Source organism: Hemibagrus wyckioides, linkage group LG25 (assembly GCF_019097595.1).
Source record: "Hemibagrus wyckioides isolate EC202008001 linkage group LG25, SWU_Hwy_1.0, whole genome shotgun sequence".
NCBI lineage: Eukaryota > Metazoa > Chordata > Actinopteri > Siluriformes > Bagridae > Hemibagrus > Hemibagrus wyckioides.
Window position 1 is genome coordinate 20,562,906 of NC_080734.1, and position 17,986 is coordinate 20,580,891.

Consider the following 17,986-nt stretch of genomic DNA (forward strand, 5'->3'; position numbering starts at 1 on the left):
AGAAGCACAAACTCCTCTGAGCTGCCATGGAAAACACAGTCACACACACAGCTCCAACTGACACTAGAGACTCCTTCCATAAATGCAAAACAAACATCTCCTTACACAAAATTTGTCCAGCATACAAGGCCTGTAAATGAGTCGTTACTATGGAAACAACACTCAATTAAAAGGAGTGTATGTTTACTGTACCCTGTGATTTAAATTAGAGTCAGTTTTACTGTGAGACCTGCTGTTACAGAACATTAATCATCACCTACTGACCAATCAGATTTAAGTATTGCTGTGGTAAAAAAACAAGAATTAAAACTCAACCCTAAATTAGCAAAATGCTGTAAGAGACCTCAGGCTAAGCTCATTTGTACTCTATGAGGTCAATCTCCTGACCAATCACACACACTCCAGAGTTTTGTGTGGTGAATGAATCGTACACAAATAAACTGAATCTGACCCCTAATGTCAGGATTTAGACATGGATTTTTTATGAGCCACAGTATAAAATATTAAAATACTGCATTACAAGAAGAAAGTTCTAATATTTTGAGAGAATATTTTACTTCTGACTTCCTCATAATTCTGACTGTGTGTCTGTTATAAACAGGGCTGTGAGACGGTGTGGTGTGTTTCCCCGTGTGAATGTGTATGAAGCTCGACTCTGAGCTCCGTGTACAGCGTGTCTTTTCTCCACTCTGATGACCAGAACACAGGTGAGACACGCCGCCTCACTCTCACACACAGTCACTCTGCAGCAGCTGTAAAGCATCAACAGAGCCACTGAGCAGAACGTCCAGACAGTGTCCTCAACGTCAACACTGAATCTGAGCAGCACAATGTCAGGCAAGAAAACTCGAGTGTGTGTATGTGTGTGCATGTGTGTGTGTGTGGGATCATCACAATGTGATAACACAATAAAACCAGCGCTGTTATTCTAGAGTTCTCCAGATTTTTAAACAGATTCTGAGGATATCATCAGCACACTGGGCCACACTCAGAGCAGCTCACGTCTGTTCTAGGATGAACAACAGTTCAGATAATTTGTGAAGTGTGAGAGAAGAATGAAGGGATGTGAGATATTTTCTCATAAAAAAGGAACAGCAGCTAATTGCTGAAGCTGAGTGTGTGTGTAAGACTGAGTGTGGTGGAAAAAAAGAGCTCACAGACCTGCTGGTCATCACAAAACATCATTGTGTTCTGACCTCTAACTTAACCTGACCTGAGGGTATATAGAGGGTAACATCACCCTCAGTCTGAGGAGGAAATGAAGGGGGCGTGGCCAAACATATGTAACGTGTGTCATGTCCATGACTCTTGTGATCCAGCTGTAGCTCCAGTAACACTGACTGATCTGTTTTATATTAATGACTCTCTCAGGACTGTAAATAAACCTAATGTGTTATTAGCTGTAAATAAACCTGTTATAAATCTTTAATAAGCATCTTCTCTGTGAACATCAGCAAAGATACGTACTGAACTGTTATATTTAGTTTTTTCATATTTTTTTTTAGCTGAAATCATGTTTTGAGATGATGTCTCGTTACCATGGCAACAATCCACTATCATCATTCATCTCAATCCTACTGCAGGAGTCCCAACAGTGACGCACTCATGACCACACACACACACACACACACACACACACACAAACTTAAAGCACACAACCTCTCTCTCTCTCTCTCTCTCTCTCACACACACACACACACACACTTAAGGCACACAACCAACCTCTCTCTCTCTCTCTCTCTCTCTCTCTCTCTCACACACAAACTTAAAGCACACAACCTCTCTCTCTCTCTCTCTCTCTCACACACACACTCACAAACTTAAGGCACACAACCTCTCTCTCTCTCTCTCTCTCTCTCTCTCACACACAAACTTAAAGCACACAACCTCTCTCTCTCTCTCTCACACACAAACTTAAAGCACACAACCTCTCTCTCTCTCTCTCTCTCTCTCACACACAAACTTAAAGCACACAACCTCTCTCTCTCTCTCTCTCACACACACACACACACACTCACAAACTTAAGGCACACAACCTCTCTCTCTCTCTCTCTCTCTCTCTCTCACACACACAAACTTAAAGCACACAACCTCTCTCTCTCTCTCACACAAACTTAAAGCACACAACCTCTCTCTCTCTCTCACACACACACACACTCACAAACTTAAAGCACACAACCTCTCTCTCTCTCTCACACACACACACACTCACAAACTTAAGGCACACAACCTCTCTCTCTCTCTCTCTCTCTCACACACACACACACACGAACTTAAGGCACACAACCTCTCTCTCTCTCACACACACACACACACACACACACGAACTTAAGGCACACAACCTCTCTCTCTCACACACACACACACACGAACTTAAGGCACACAACCTCTCTCTCTCACACACACACACACACACGAACTTAAGGCACACAACCTCTCTCTCTCTCTCTCACACACACACACACACACGAACTTAAGGCACACAACCTCTCTCTCTCTCTCACACACACACACACACACACACACAAACTTAAGAAATGAAATGAAACAGCCTTTATTTGTCACATATACATTACAGCACAGTGAAATTCTTTCTTCGCATATCCCATCCTTGGAGGTTGGGGTCAGAGCGCAGGGTCAGCCATGATACGGCGCCCCTGGAGCAGAGAGGGTTAAGGGCCTTGCTCAAGGGCCCAACAGTGGCAACTTGGCGGTGCTGGGGCTTGAACCCCTGATCTTCCGGTCAACGACCCAGAGCCTTAACCACTTGAGCCACCACTGCCCCAGAACTGGACACACTGCACACAACCTCTCTTTCAGCGCTAAGTGTCCTGTGTTCTTTTGTGTTGTATTTATTGTCTTTTTGCACTGTCTTGTCTATGCTCTGTTTGCACCTAGCTGCACACTGTGCACTTTACGTGGCTAAGACAAACTTCTGTCCTAGCTCTGTGGTGTTGTTTGTTGTTTTGTATTGAACTTGTTGTTGTATGTTTATGTAGCACCAGGTCCTGGAGAAACGTTGTTTCATTTCACTATGTACTGCGTCAGCTATATGTGGTTGAAATGACAATAAAAGCTTCTTGAATCTTGAATCTCTCTCTCTCACACACACGAACTTAAGGCACACAACCTCTCTCTCTCTCTCTCTCTCTCTCTCACACACACACACACACACACACCCCAACAACTGTACTTGTTTGTTCTCGCACTTGTTCATCTTATCTGTTCAGCGTTTATTCCCTGACCATATAAATGCTTTGGCAAATACACTGAACAATTCATCATGCCAATAAAACTCATTTCAACTGGAGTGAGAGAGACAAACACCAGCAGTAAAACTCTGACCATGACTCTCACATCTCTACTGTCTGTCTTTCAGTCTCTCTCTCTAACAATGTTGCCAAAGTAAATCAATAGTCCAAAAATAAGAAGAAATAAAGGAAAAGAAACACAACCATGAATAAAATAACCACAACACATGAACAGATATTAACAGCTATATTACAGAATTATTTATTAACAGCTATATTACAGAATTATTTATTAACAGCTATATTACAGAATTATTTATTAACAGCTATATTACAGAATTATTTATTAACAGCTATATTACAGAATTATTTTTTAACAGCTATATTACAGAATTTTTTGCAGCATAATATTTTTTAATAAATTACAGACATATAGATATAAAATGTAATAATATATATTATTAGGATTAGTTTAGGTTTGAGGTGGATCTGTTGAAGAGTGAAGGAGCTGCCTTCACGCTCTCCTGAACCCCAGAGACGAGATGTTTGAGATGTTCTAATATTCCTGTCTGATGTTCTCCTGCTTTAGACAGATCAGAGTGAACTGTATCTCTTTTGGGTTTTTTGTGTTGATACGTATTGTCTTCTTTTTTCAGTTTCTAAGCGGTGGTCACTCTGTATCAGCTCGAACTTGAGCGAGAGGAGCGTCCAGTGCTGTGTCAGCTACCGGTGACCTTTTTATCTGTCTTTTTCTTTTGTTATTTTAATTTTGGGGTGTTCCTTTAGGTTTAGAAGAGTATAGCTTGGCAGTAGGAGACATGAGAACTGCATTCTGCATGAATAGCATTATCTCTGTGTTTGTGAGGACGATGGATTTAGTGAATCAGCTGCTAGATAGTGGAGGAGTGACTGTGGTATTTTCTCTCACTACTCCCTGGTCTTTAATTTAAATGATGTTTTGACTAGAATGCTTCCTCGATATGATAAGCTGGTCTCAATGATAGAGATAATCCTAACTGGGATAAGTGTCTGCATTTACTCCCAGCATGTTGGGTTGTTTAGATGCTCCTATGATCTCGTAGAACAAACTGGACAAATAAAATCTTAGAATTTTCAGCATGAAGATTTCAATTATGTAATTTTTACCATAACAAACAGCATGGAATGTTTTGGCTGTGATGAAACAGTGGTCTAGTCTGTGCATGTAGACTGTGTGTAAACTGGATAAGTGGTCTCTTCTCGCTGATAATGATAAAATAAATCATGTACATGAGGAAGAAAAGCAGAATGTCACTACTTCACCACTGCTCCACTACTGCTCACCTGAACTAAACTGTGGTGGCTGATGTGGGAAGGGTAGAGGGCCTGGTGCCAGCAGAGAGGTCTGTTCAAGGGGAAACTAGGGCTATTGCTTCAGGGATTGCCCAGTCAGCGAGTGACCTGAATGAAGCAGACGGCTGTTGAGCAACTTCTCGGACGTATGGAGAAGAATAAATGTGTGATGGCGGAGTTATATGACTGTGCTCTTAAAACGAAAAAATAGATTAAAAAGCAATGTCCTAAACAGGAGGTGAAAGTGTCTTTTTGGAAAGTGCACACAGTTTACCACAGAGCTGATTCTGGAGTAAGAGTTATAGTGTGATTAACATAAAATGAAGTGAAATTCACTAAAAGATCAAGAAAGAGTCCCAGTGGTACAGCAAAGGGGTGGAAGTTGTCACTGTCAAAAACAAACAAAGGGTTTTATTTGAAGAAGAAACCCAGAGTGTTGAAATAAATGCACTGGAACTGGCAGGAGAGTTTGATGGGTTGTCTGTGTTAAGTCATTCCAGCTCAACCAGTGGGGCATTGCTATTTTATAGTCTAGGAATTTTATCCTTTATTCAAATCAGATGATTAAAAATCAGAGTTTAATGTGAATATTTTTTGCATTTCTTGTGTATATGTACCACAGCAATTACTTTGGGTAATGTGTAAACTGACTGCATTTCAGAGAATGTGTTAAAAGTGTGGATTTTAATTGGTCTGAACATCTATTAGACATAAAGCATGTTGGACAAGATATGTAACTCACTGAAATAATGAAATCTCACGGGAGTGGAGATGAGAAGTGAGGTGGGACTTGTTGTCCAGCAGATTCCACAGATCATCACGTTCCTCAGACCATTCCTGAGCAATGTCTGCAGTGTATCAGGGCGCATCGTCCTGCTGAAAGAGACTGAACAAGCACCTGAGTGGCCTGTGTGGATAAAAATGGCCAAGTCCTTCTGATATTGTGAAGGAGATACTGAGTGTGTCAAATTAGCAATGTGTGAGGAAAAGGAGAGTCGATTGCCTGTGGTTACCCCAAAGTTTGCGAGCACTGTGGGTGAAGAAACTGAGTTGCATGTCATCAGCATAGCACTGGTATGAAACACTCGCTCACCAAGAAAAGAAAAGGACAAAGTACTGAGCTTTGTGGGACACCAGGGGAGGGTCTGTGTGGAGCAGATGTTGAACCTCTCCATGTTACCGGATATGAGCGAACTTCCAGTTAGGAAGCAAACCATTCCCATGCTGCTCCATGAATTCCAAGACTCCTGAGGGATCCAGAGCAGGTTTCTTCAGGATGGGAATAACCCATGCTCTCTTAAAGGTAGTTAGTACATGCTCAGATGTTATAGAACCACTGATGATTGTAGTGACAAAGGGCAGGAAGTTGTATGAGATGGTTTGGAGCATTATAGAAGGGTTTGGATCCGGGCAGGTGGTAGGATTGCAGGACAGGATGACTTGTAAGATCCCTTCAGGGTTGAAAAATGTGCCTGTAAAGGAGAAGGGGAATCCTGGGCGTGTAATATAGGGGTAGTAGGGGTAGAAGTGATGGTCTGGCAGATATGTTTAATCTTCTCATCATAAACTGAGTCAGTCTTCAGCAGGCAGGGAGAGCTGGTGGGGGGTTGAGTAGTGAAGAGAAGATGTTGTGCAGCTTGTGAGGATCTTGTATAGAAGCTTCAAGATTTTCCTTCAGTCTTCAGAAGTCACTTGTGATGAGAATTTGGACAGGAGAGCACAGTAAGAGGAATGATGAGTGTCAAGAGCATCAGTGAGCCTTGGGCCTCCATGGCCTTGTCACCGGTTCAGCAGTTGACTTACTTTGGAGCACACGAACCAGTGAATACCAGAGAACATCCCACAAGACCTGCTGTTCTGAGAAGCTCTGATGCAGTCATCTGGCAAATACTGCTCTTGTCAGAGTCACTCAAATCCTTACACTTGCTTTTTCCAGCCTCCAACTTCAAGAACTGAACTTGCTGTCCAATATTTCCTACCCCCTCACAGCTTAATGTTAATGTTTAAGACAATTTATTATCTTTTGTAAGGTTACATACATTTTATGGTTACAAACACCAACTTTTAGCTACTGCTCTTTCATTCTGGTCATTTCTTTGGACCGTAGTGCTTCTTGACATTTAAACACTAATTTCTTACCTGATAAACATTTCCAATATATTTTTTAAGAGTTTTGGGAAGATCTTTCCAGTCATCAGTGCTGACATACTGGATAGAGTTACACAGGAGTCTCTAATCAATGCACTGTCTACAATTTTTTGGAGGAACAAATGGGCAGAAAGGGTTACTCCTGCCTTACATTGGGAAGCTGGAGTGTTATTATTTTCTCTTCTAATATTCAAAGAAGAGCAACTTGTTTTAATGAAGAAATCTATAAGAGTGACCTCAGGCTTGAAACAGCTGTTGATTATGGTTTTCATGTGATCTTTGTAAGACTGTAACATCTAGAGGAACCTAGAAAGAGCTGTCCAAAGTATGGCACATGGCAAAGCACCTGGAACTGTTAGCTTACATTTATACAATATATGTTAGCTAAACATTTATAAGTCGTTTTGGACCAAAGCTGGACATAGATCTATTAGAGGTTCTTTATGAAAGCTTTAGCTGATAAACAGCTAGCATTAATCTGCTGTAGTGCAGGTCTCACTTTGCTGAGAAACAGGTGACTGAAAAATCATCAGTTCATTTGTTATGCAGTGATGAGAAATTACTCTCCAAGGTTTTGGCCAACAGACTGAGTGAAGTCTTAGAACAAGTCTTCCGTCCTGATCAGACATATCGTTTTATAAAAAAACAACATTTCCATAATGTTTCTTTTATCACAGATATTTTGTATATCTGTAATATAACCTAGATTTTGGTCTAGTGTTAGTGTTTATTCCCTATTCCCTTTCGAATAAACCAAGAAAATCCTTTTGATGGAGTCGCGCCCTATTGTTTATGTAATATATTAATAGCATTTGGTTTTAGTCTTGATTTTGTTTCCATGGTAACAATTCTTGTACAGTGATGTTGAAAGTGTAGTGATAATGAATGGCACTTCTTTTAAAGTGTATAGAGGTGTTGGACAAGGTCATGCTGTGTCTGGTATGTTGCATACTTTAGCAGTAGATTTAGAACAGAATTGTATGGATTATGTATTATGAAGTATCACAAGCGGGGCAGATGCCAAGCTCGATCGCCTGCAATAGCAGATCAGACCCAAACACAGGGATCCAGTATGTGCACTGCTTTTATTTTACTTCACAAAACACAACTACATTAGACATAACAGAAACAGAGCATAACCATGTCATGGAAAATAATCTCAACAAAGCATGACTATAACATGAAAATCTAGATAACACGGCGTCCGGCCTTAAGGCACAAGTACACCGTTACATCGACACTTGAGCATAATGACTGACCCCGACCAAGACAGCAGGACAGACATATATAGAGCAGCATATCAAGGGAAAACAAAAGACAGGTGAGAAAAGGGAGTGGCACCGCTGGAAATAACAATAAATAAACCACTTGGCAGGACTCCCTAGGGGTCTGGCAAGGAACTGTCCCAGTAACTCCTGCCAGAAGAGTACAGATAGATTTAAATTTATAAGCATATACTGATGATGATGATGATGATGATGATGATGTTTTAATTAGTGGTCAAAGAGATACAAACTTAATGTTCAAAATATTAAAATAACTTTAATATTAAAGTAAACTGGTTTAAAATCGACACCATACTGGTTGGAAATTGGTCTAATGGGTGTGTTTAACTTAAACCGGACACGGTTTTTACAAGATGGAATGCTTTTACCAAAAAAAGGAGTTGAAGGAGTTGTTAAAAAGTTAAAGGGTTTGCTTCCAGAAATGTCATATAAAGCGTGTGTTGATCATTACCAACTTAGTACCATCCACACGTGTTGATCCTACACCAGAACTATTCCCAAAAATACATCCAGATTCAGTTTGTTTCTTTTGGGACAAATTGCATTGGGAACTAAAAACCTTTCTGTATTTACCCCATGGAGAAGGAGGACAAGGTCTTATTCACACACAGAGCAAAACAGAGACTTGACAAGTGGAGACATATTGGAAATATGTAACCTGTGATATTTTCAGGGCTTTAATAATCTCGGTTGAATCCACTTTGAGTTAAAATGCAGAAAAGTTGCCTAAAGTTTATTTTTTTAATGGTAATCTATTCCCGAGTCTGGTCTCTGTTCACAGTGCAGAGACTCAGAGCTACAAGTTCCCTACACCAACTGCTGCAAGGAGCCCTGATTCATGCTTCATGCCTGGATAGATCACATCAAGGGAGCTGGAGTAATAACTCTAACACATCTATAACGACTGGCTGAACCCAACTTTTAATAATATCAACACATGGTTAGACGTGTGGGGGTAAGGTACAGAGGAAATAAACTACTAGGGGATTATATGGTGAGATGAATGAATCCAGGCAGTAATGACCCTTTTCTTTCTGATGCTTCCATATCAGTGTGTTCTGATCCAGCTTCTGGAAAAGTCCTGTATAAATGTTGTGTTAAATCACTGAACAAGAGGTTTCTACATAACAGGGTTAGGGTGAAACACCCAGGAGCCATCTATAAGTCACCTTTATCTAGAATGTGGGTGAATTTACAGTGGAATTTACAGTGTATTTGTGGTGAAAATGTTTGTTTCAGTGTAAACCCTGGGGTTAGTTCATGTCCATTTCATTATCAGAGAGAAATTGTGTTTCTGTCACTTTATTTTTCTTGATCAAGCTAAATGCTTATCTATGGTAATAGAAAAAAATATATAAATAAAATTGAATATTACTCAAACTATAATTTAAATAGTATTTAAATAATTACTAAAATAATTACTAAAATAATTTAAATAATTTAGTGTAGTGAAGTCTAGAATTTAGTCAATAATCATCTTGTCTCCTTTGATTAGAATTTACAAAGGGCCTTAGTGTGAAGTCATTGATCAGAATTTACAGTATATATACCTCTCAACATGGTGTGTTTATATGTGTATATATGTGTGTGTGTGTATATGTGTGTGTGTGTGTATATGTGTGTGTATATATGTGTGTGTGTGTATATGTGTGTGTATGTGTGTGTATGTGTGTGTATGTGTATATGTGTGTGTATGTGTATATGTGTGTGTATATGTGTGTATGTGTGTATATGTGTGTGTATGTGTGTGTATATGTGTGTGTGTATGTGTGTGTATGTGTGTGTATGTGTGTGTGTGTGTGTATATGTGTGTGTATATGTGTGTATGTGTGTATATGTGTGTGTATGTGTGTGTATATGTGTGTGTGTATGTGTGTGTATGTGTGTGTATGTGTGTGTGTGTGTATGTGTGTGTATATATGTGTGTGTGTGTGTTTCTGTTTCTCTACACATCAAGAAACATTAAATATTAAATCCAAGGGAGGTGTAACTATGGCGCTCACCGCACAAAAACTCTTTTTACTTTTTTACTAAAAGGAGCTAGCTGCCACTCTGACACACACACACACTCACACATACACACATATATACACACATACACGCACACACATATACACACATACACACACACACACACACATATATATATATATATATATATATATATATATATATATATATACACACACACACACACACACAGAAAGTAAACAAGAGCGCGGAAGGGATCAAAACTCCGAGCGACTGAGCGGCAGAAAACACAGGAGAAAAACTCACTGAGATGTAAATAGGCGTCATTGTTGTCCATCTCTAGTTATTTCCGTATTTCCGCTGACCTCTTCTTCTTCTTTTTCCTCTTTCTCGGATGGCTGTAGAGTCGCTCGGACTCACACAGCGGCATCTCCGTCCATTCCGCTGACCGGAGTAAGTGAAGGGAAGCTACAGTCAGAGCAGCCTGGCCTGACTGGGGCCCATGCTAGGGGGGACGTCACGCTAAGGCTTTGATCAACGACAGCGCCACAAAGTCCAAAGCTTAGCCTGCATGGGGCCCAAGTAGAGGGAGGTGTGAGGAACGATGATTTCTGCCAGCGGTATTGCCCTGTGCAGTGTACGGGGCCAATCTGAAGGATGTTCCAAAATGCCGCCTGGGTCTCAGTATATATACATATGTCGTTCCTGAGAGGAAATAAACAAAACACACGATTTTAGGATTTTTAGGAAAAAAAATGAGCATAATTGTACAGTGGCAAACATGATGCTTTACCAAGTTGTGAATGTTAATTATCTGTTCACTACATTGTTTAAAGACATTAATCAGTGCAATAAACATACAAATTAACATTTTGTATTAGATAAAATAGTTTTTTTCATTTAGGTTTGTCCATACTAGCTTGACTTTCAATAACAGATAAAAACTGCATATTCAGTAGCATCCTAAATAACCGCTGAGTCCACAGCAAGAGCTACTCATTACTGAAACTTGTCTTCATCATCATGCTGAGAAAAAAAAGATACTAAACCATAGAAAGCTGCAGAATTTTCCTCTTCTGTGCGATTCATTCAGGAACACAAAAATCACACTCAGGTATGGACCAAAACAACTCCCAGACCATCTGAACGAGTTGGTCTCTGCATCCGGTTTTGGCTTCAGATCAAATTTATCTTAAAAATCTAATTTTAATCAAGGATTTAACTGTTTTGTTTTTTTTTACTGATTTTGATCATTAATTTTGTCCTGAAGGTATACTGTAACAACCTTTGTTTCTATGGTGTAACAAGAAGAAGAACTATTTATGTTAATAGACTGAAGAAAAAATAATTCTTAATAATAATAATAATAAATAAATCTTATTCCTGTTATTCCTCTCAGGTCTCCAGTCCTTCAATGTGTGGTCCAGAGACCCCTCACAAGCCCCCTCTTTGGAGAGTTAGGGTCATGCAGGGGTTAGTTCCCAGTCCTTGGAAGGTTATTCAGAAGTCACAAACATTCACAATCTTGAACTCCGAAGCCGCAGACTCTGTGCTAGTGGTGAGGATGAGCAGCGTGCTTAAGAGCCCCTTCCCTCTGGTTTTTGTAGAACAAGCATTGCTTTTTTTCAGCCCACAATCTTGTAAACTGCACATAAAGGAAACACAGGAGGATGGTAACAAAGATGAATAGCCTTTTTTCCAACTCATCTCACACCAATCAAGGCTTTTCATTTGTATTCCCCTCCCTTTTGTCAAACAGATAACATAAATTCATTTAAGTCAAACTGAAGGATTAAATTGGTGATTTGTCAACCCCTTCTTTGTCCCCGCTTAATGGTGGCACATGGTTCAGGGCAAGCGCTTTGTTGGCTTTCAGTTCTTTAAGGTTAAAAGTCTGTGAGGAGGGTTTGTAGTGTTCTTTAGTTGCTTACATACTTTAAATAGTTGTAATAAATCATTTATCAACCCAATGTCATGATTAAAATCATTACATTTAATATACTGTAAGATCTCTTTGGTTACTAAAGCAATATATAACAAAAGGATGAAATGTGTTTAAGTTATATTTTTGCAAGCAACTAAGTTTATTTCAAACAATTTTGGATGGAAAATGTTTATTTTACTTGAGAATAATTAAACTCTTTTAGTTCTTAAATGATCAGTAAGTTTATTTTCTGTTAGCGAGACAGTACACCAGATGTAGTAGCTACATGTAATGGATTATGGTTTTTTTTTTCTGGCCCTCCTTCTTAACATCCATCATCACTTTAAATCCCCCAGACCCTCCTCTCTGCAAGATAAACACACACACACACACACACACACACACACACACACACAGACACACACACCATATGCAGTAATCCCTTTGTATTCACAATGCAATCCTGACAAACAATGCTTGTAAAGCCAGTCCCTCCCCCAGACCAGGCTCAGGCCACCTGCTAACTCAACCCTGCAGATTACACCGGGATCATCCACACACACACACACACACACACTACCTGCACACACCACTACACACACCACTACACACACCACTACACACACCACTACACACACCACTACACACCACTGCACACACCACTGCACACACCACTACACACCACTGCACACACCACTGCACACACCAGACTCTCCTAATTACAGTACTCACAACTGATTGCTTATCCTTGTTTTTATACACAGCCTCATCCCTACATACATGAGGACAGTGAGAAATGATGACATTTTTGAATAAACATATTATTATTATTATGCTGTATTGTTGTTGTTGTTGTTGTTGTTGTCGTTGTTATACAGCTCTTTGCATTACCTTTTTTTGGCTCACACTGACTCTGTTCTCTCTCTCTCTCTCTCTCTCTCTCTCTCTCTCGCTCTCTCTCTCTCTCTTTCTCTCTCTCTCGCTGAGACTGAGTGAAGTCCTGGTGTAGCGTCTTTTCTCTCCATCTGCTCTTCTTCTCCTTACTCCATCTTCATCACACTGTATAAAGCATTAACCCACCCACCCCTCCTCTAGATCTCCAGCCCGTCCTCCCCCAGCACACATGTAGAGATGATAAGTCATCACTCCTCTATGGACGCTTTGGTGAGACAATGCTGGACAACAAGGTTCAACATCATCAATCTCGCAGGATATCCATCAACCCAACAATAGACATAATAGGAAGAGGACTCTGTTTCTGAAGACTCTGTTTGTATACTTTCTTCTCTTTTCCCTCTTTTCTCTTCACCGGTCTGTTGTAATTAGACATACTCCCATGAGGAGAAACATGGATCTGATTCCAATTTAGTTAAATTCACTCAGCTGCATCTAATCTATACTGAGTAAATGAATTTGGTAAACAATACAGATTCTGTTCATTTCACTTAATTATACTCAGATTAAATCTAATATCAGATATCAGTCTTTTCACAAGGACCTGCAGCAAGAACAATCCTGACCACATGTACACTCTTAAGAGCACAGTGCTCCTCGGGGTTTATAGGGTTAATAGTTATAGCTTCCTGCTTGAACCCTTTCTGAAATGGAAATGCATTGCCAGATTCTGCACAGAATCATTAATGTGCCTCTTGAAGAATTCCCAGAACAACAAAGCTGAGGTGATTTCATCATCTCCTCTCGCTGACTCTGGTTCTATTGGAAAGCTCTGTTACTGTCTGTGAAACACTGCTGAATACTGTCTCTGTGGAAGAGTGTAGAGTCATGTGTGTACACACATCTTTCTCAAAATAGTCAAATTATGTTTAAGGGACTTTTTGATTGTAACGCTCCTTACAATCTCCTGGTGTATCTGTCAATCAACCCCAGGATCATTCTGCCTGACTTTTCATCATCATTCCTTTAGGAACAGAATCCTACTATTTTGGCTACATGACTTATGTCTTTTTAAGCATAAAACAGCCTTATTATCTTATCATTTTATCTTTATCATATCTTTATCATATTATCTAAATCATTTATCAATATTCATCAAGCAACTCCAGATTAAAGTTTACTATTGGAATTTTCTGGTTGTCTCAGAGCAGCACAATTTATTCATTTCCACCTGAAACAGACTGCAATCGTACATTTGATAAGAATAAGAATAAGAAGAACATTAAAACACTGCTTTGTGACAATGTTCAAAATTTAACAGGAGGATTGTGTTTTACACACAAGCCCGGCTTGTCTGGTTTACATGTTTGCCTCAATGAATATGCAATATGGAGCAGAATACAGGGTGGTGTCACATGGGGATACAAATAAACATATTTAGTAACCATTTGGTGATTTACTGCAAACTGAAGGGGAATTTGTGAATGATTGTGCAAATAAATATCCAGAGAGGCAGGTGTTAAAATTTGCCAACTTACTAAGGGGGTCAGAAAGAAAAAGAAGAAGAAGAAGAAGAAGAAGAAGAAGAAGAAGAAGAAGAAGAGGAAGAAGAAGAAGAAGAAGAAGTAGAAGAAGAAGAAGAAGAAGAAGAAGAAGACAGAGAAGAAGAAGAAGAAGAAGAAGAAGAAGAAGAAGAAGAAGAAGAAGAAGAAGAATGTGAATCCTTTATTCAGTCAGTTGGCTTGGGCCACAAATGAATTTCAATAATGAAAGTAAAAATAAGACCAAGCTGCATGCAAACATGGTGAACTTAAGGAGATGGTTCCTACAGAAACCAGACAGTGGGCAGGGAGATAAAGTCCTGTAAATCCAAACAAATGTTTTTCTTTCTGTCTCAGTGTCACATTAACCTGTTAATCCTCAGACTGTCTCCATCTGTCCGTCAGTGGAGTTTAAGCAGGGTAAAGTCCTGGCCTAAGCTCATCTGGTTTAAGATACCAGATCAGACGTGTGTCATTAACATGATCATAAAAATGCAGCAAAGAACATATTGTAAAAGATATCCTTAGCTGAGGCACAATGAAAAAACAGGAACACACAGGAGTACAAAGGCATAAGCCCTTGAGAACATACCCCTAATTACAAATTCAACATACAGGTCAATAAGTGTCTGAAACAGACACGGGCAAACAGGGCAGAGAGAAACACAGCTGTGAGAGTGTATTTCCACTGGGAATTCCACAGCTACATGCAATGGAACAAGCAACATTCTGTACATGCACCACGGAGATATGTGATTATATATACTTTGTAGGTATAAAATAGAGACCATAGCTCATCCTTCTAGCATGCTAGTCATATCTGTAAGACTTCTTTGCTGCCAGTGTCCGACTCTGGACAGCTTTTGTTTGTTTTTGTTTTGCATACTGCTTGTCAACCCAATACTGATACTACTGCATGTGTTGGGTCGTGGGCTGTGGAACTCAGACATCCATGCATTGGTCCATGTCAGGCAGGGTGCGGGAGCGGTCCCTACTCCTGCCCAATCGCCCAGGACTTACCAATCCATCCCTGTGTGTGCATAGTCAGGAATGTGCCGCAGGTTCCTGTGCCATCTATGTCTGTGAGCCTTCCCTTTAAACTTCAGAGCTCTGAGTGTTCTACAAAAACCCCGGTCATTCCTTTCTTAATCTAAATCATTTTGACCTTTATTTCATCTTCACACTCTGTTGAAACTTAACACACAAGTGGCCTCCCCGTTCCTGCTGATTCCTCTCAACCATTACAGCAATTCAGCTAGACATTATCTATGCAAAAGTAATAAACTTTCATGAAACAGACCACATTTAGGAAAAAGATATATCCCTTAATACCACATTACACGAAAAAACAAGTCACAGCTCAGAGGAAATGTATGACCCTCAGCATATTGGCTAGTGATTAAATCACCTGAAATAAAAAACACATTCGAGAAGCTTTGCTAATTTGAAGCATATACAGAGAAATACAGAGGATCTACATTTATAACATTCAGCACACACCTTTATCCAGAGCAACCTACAGAATTAAAAACACAACCTGGTTCAGCTCAGGTTCTCAGAGCACAATTAAGCTGGAGCTCTGACAGACTGCAGTTTGTACAGCAGCAAATACACTACAGGAGTTCGAGTTACGACGTGCAGATGACGTACAGTAAAGGGTTTTTTGAGACCACTTCAGGTTAAGCTGATCCTGATCTGAAGAATCTGATGAGATTAAGACCAGAAGCACCTGCTCCTGATCTTTTACACACAGCAACGTCACTCATCTGTTTGACATTAAAGAATCATAACCCAATCTAAGAATATCCCTCACAAGAGCGAGCTGGCACAGGCTTAGTGTGAGCTGCAGCCAGGCTATCTTTACCTCTCGCCTGAGTGTGAAGGCAGAAAACAACCAGAAACATTCAGACACATGAGGAACAAATGATTTTTATTATACCCAATTACCATTATAAATATTTAATTATGGTATTTCAATTATTTAAAGCATTTATTTTTAATTTGTTGAACAATTTTTTTAATTCTATCAGTTATTCTAGGAAAAATAAAGAAAACAAAATAAGCACTGGAATAAATGAAGCAATCGAGTTGGTCAGTGTTGTGGAAGTACTGACCATAGCCAAGTGACCTTCTAAAAAGCATATAATGTTGCACGTCTGTCTTTAAAGGTAACCATTGCTAACACAAGAAAACAATGATCAGAAGCACATTTTCTCTCTTTTGTAGTCTGCTCTTTTAATCCAATCAGAATCAGAGTGATCTAACCTGACTTCTACCTGTTTACACCTGAGCTCATTATATGATCAGTGATATTATGTGGGCTGGTCAATGTGATATTTGGGTTTCAAAATAATTTTTTGGGCTACTTATCTGACACAGAGACGTTAGCAGCAGATCATTTAAGCATTTAAGTCAGTTGAGATGTTGAGCCTCCATGGATTTGTTTGCCCAGTTAATTGCATGAACAAACATTTCAGGGAAATTTTCCTCACCACTATAAATGTTAGGGATAAATATTAACTTAAGTTTAAACTTTATCATTTTTATTTAAAGTAGGCAAAGACAACCCAATGAGACAAAAATATTATATTTGGTCTGATCTTCACAGTACATGTCTGTAGAAGTGAATCATGACACATGGACATTTCCCAGACCCTCAGAGAAACAGTCCAGCAATCCACAGTCAGACAGATTGTGTACAAATAACCCTCCCCAGGAGCGGCCAACCAGCAAGCTCACTAAAAGACCAAGACGTGTAACAGTGTTCAAGAACACAAAGGAACACAACTTCTAATGAGCTCTGTCCCACTGTCTAAAGTAAATGTTCATAAGTCCATCAGAACACTGAACAACAATGGTGTGTGTATCAGGGTTGCAAGGAGAACCTTGAAGAAGTTTGACCAGAGGTTTGACTAGGTCTAAAGACCACATAGACAAGACAATGTCTTGTGGATGAATGAGACCAACATAGAACTTTTTGGTTGAAATGTGAAGCTGTTTGGAGGAAGAAAAACACTACAATCCAGCATAAGAAGAATGAAGTCTGAATTATTCCTGCTAAATTGTCTGGACCTCTGTCTGTGGATTGAACCTCAAGAGAGAATGGGTCATGCAGCAAGACAATGACCTCAAGCACACAATTCATTCTAGCAAAGAACGATTAAAGAGGAATAAATTTAAAGTTGTGGAATGGCCGAGTCAAATCCCTTAATCCGAAAGAAATGTTGCAGAAAGACCTGAAGCATGTGGTTCATGTGAGGATAGCCACCAACATCCAGAGCTGAAGCTGTTCTGTACTGAGGAATCAGGTCAAATTCCCCCATGCCGAAGTGCAGGACTGACCAACTGCTACAGTTATTACAGGTTCACAAAGCACAAAGAATTAATTATAAATGAGGTAACAGTTACACTCGCCAAAGTATTGTACACACGTGGGTATATGCAATGATTTTTATTTAATTAGAAATGGTATCGTAGCACATTCTACAAAAAGTACATAACATGCACAGTCTTGAACATTTACATTTACAAATTTACATTTTATTTTTCCTAATAGAAATTTAGTTCACTCCAAATAACACTCATTAATTCCTTTTTAGATTCAAAATCACTTTCTGTACTTTATCTCTTCTATAATAT

General features: G+C 39.5%; 1 protein-coding gene across 1 annotated transcript in view; it reads right to left on the reverse strand.

Annotated features, from left to right (window-relative positions):
- rxrgb (retinoid X receptor, gamma b) overlaps positions 1-10,490 on the reverse strand; it is a 44,494-nt gene extending 34,004 nt beyond the window's left edge. The window contains exon 1 of the mRNA XM_058379476.1: positions 10,295-10,490. Within this exon, the coding sequence (XP_058235459.1) occupies positions 10,295-10,325 (31 nt within the window). The 5' untranslated portion in view covers positions 10,326-10,490. The remainder of the gene's footprint in view (positions 1-10,294) is intronic.
- Positions 10,491-17,986: the final 7,496 nt, after the last annotated feature.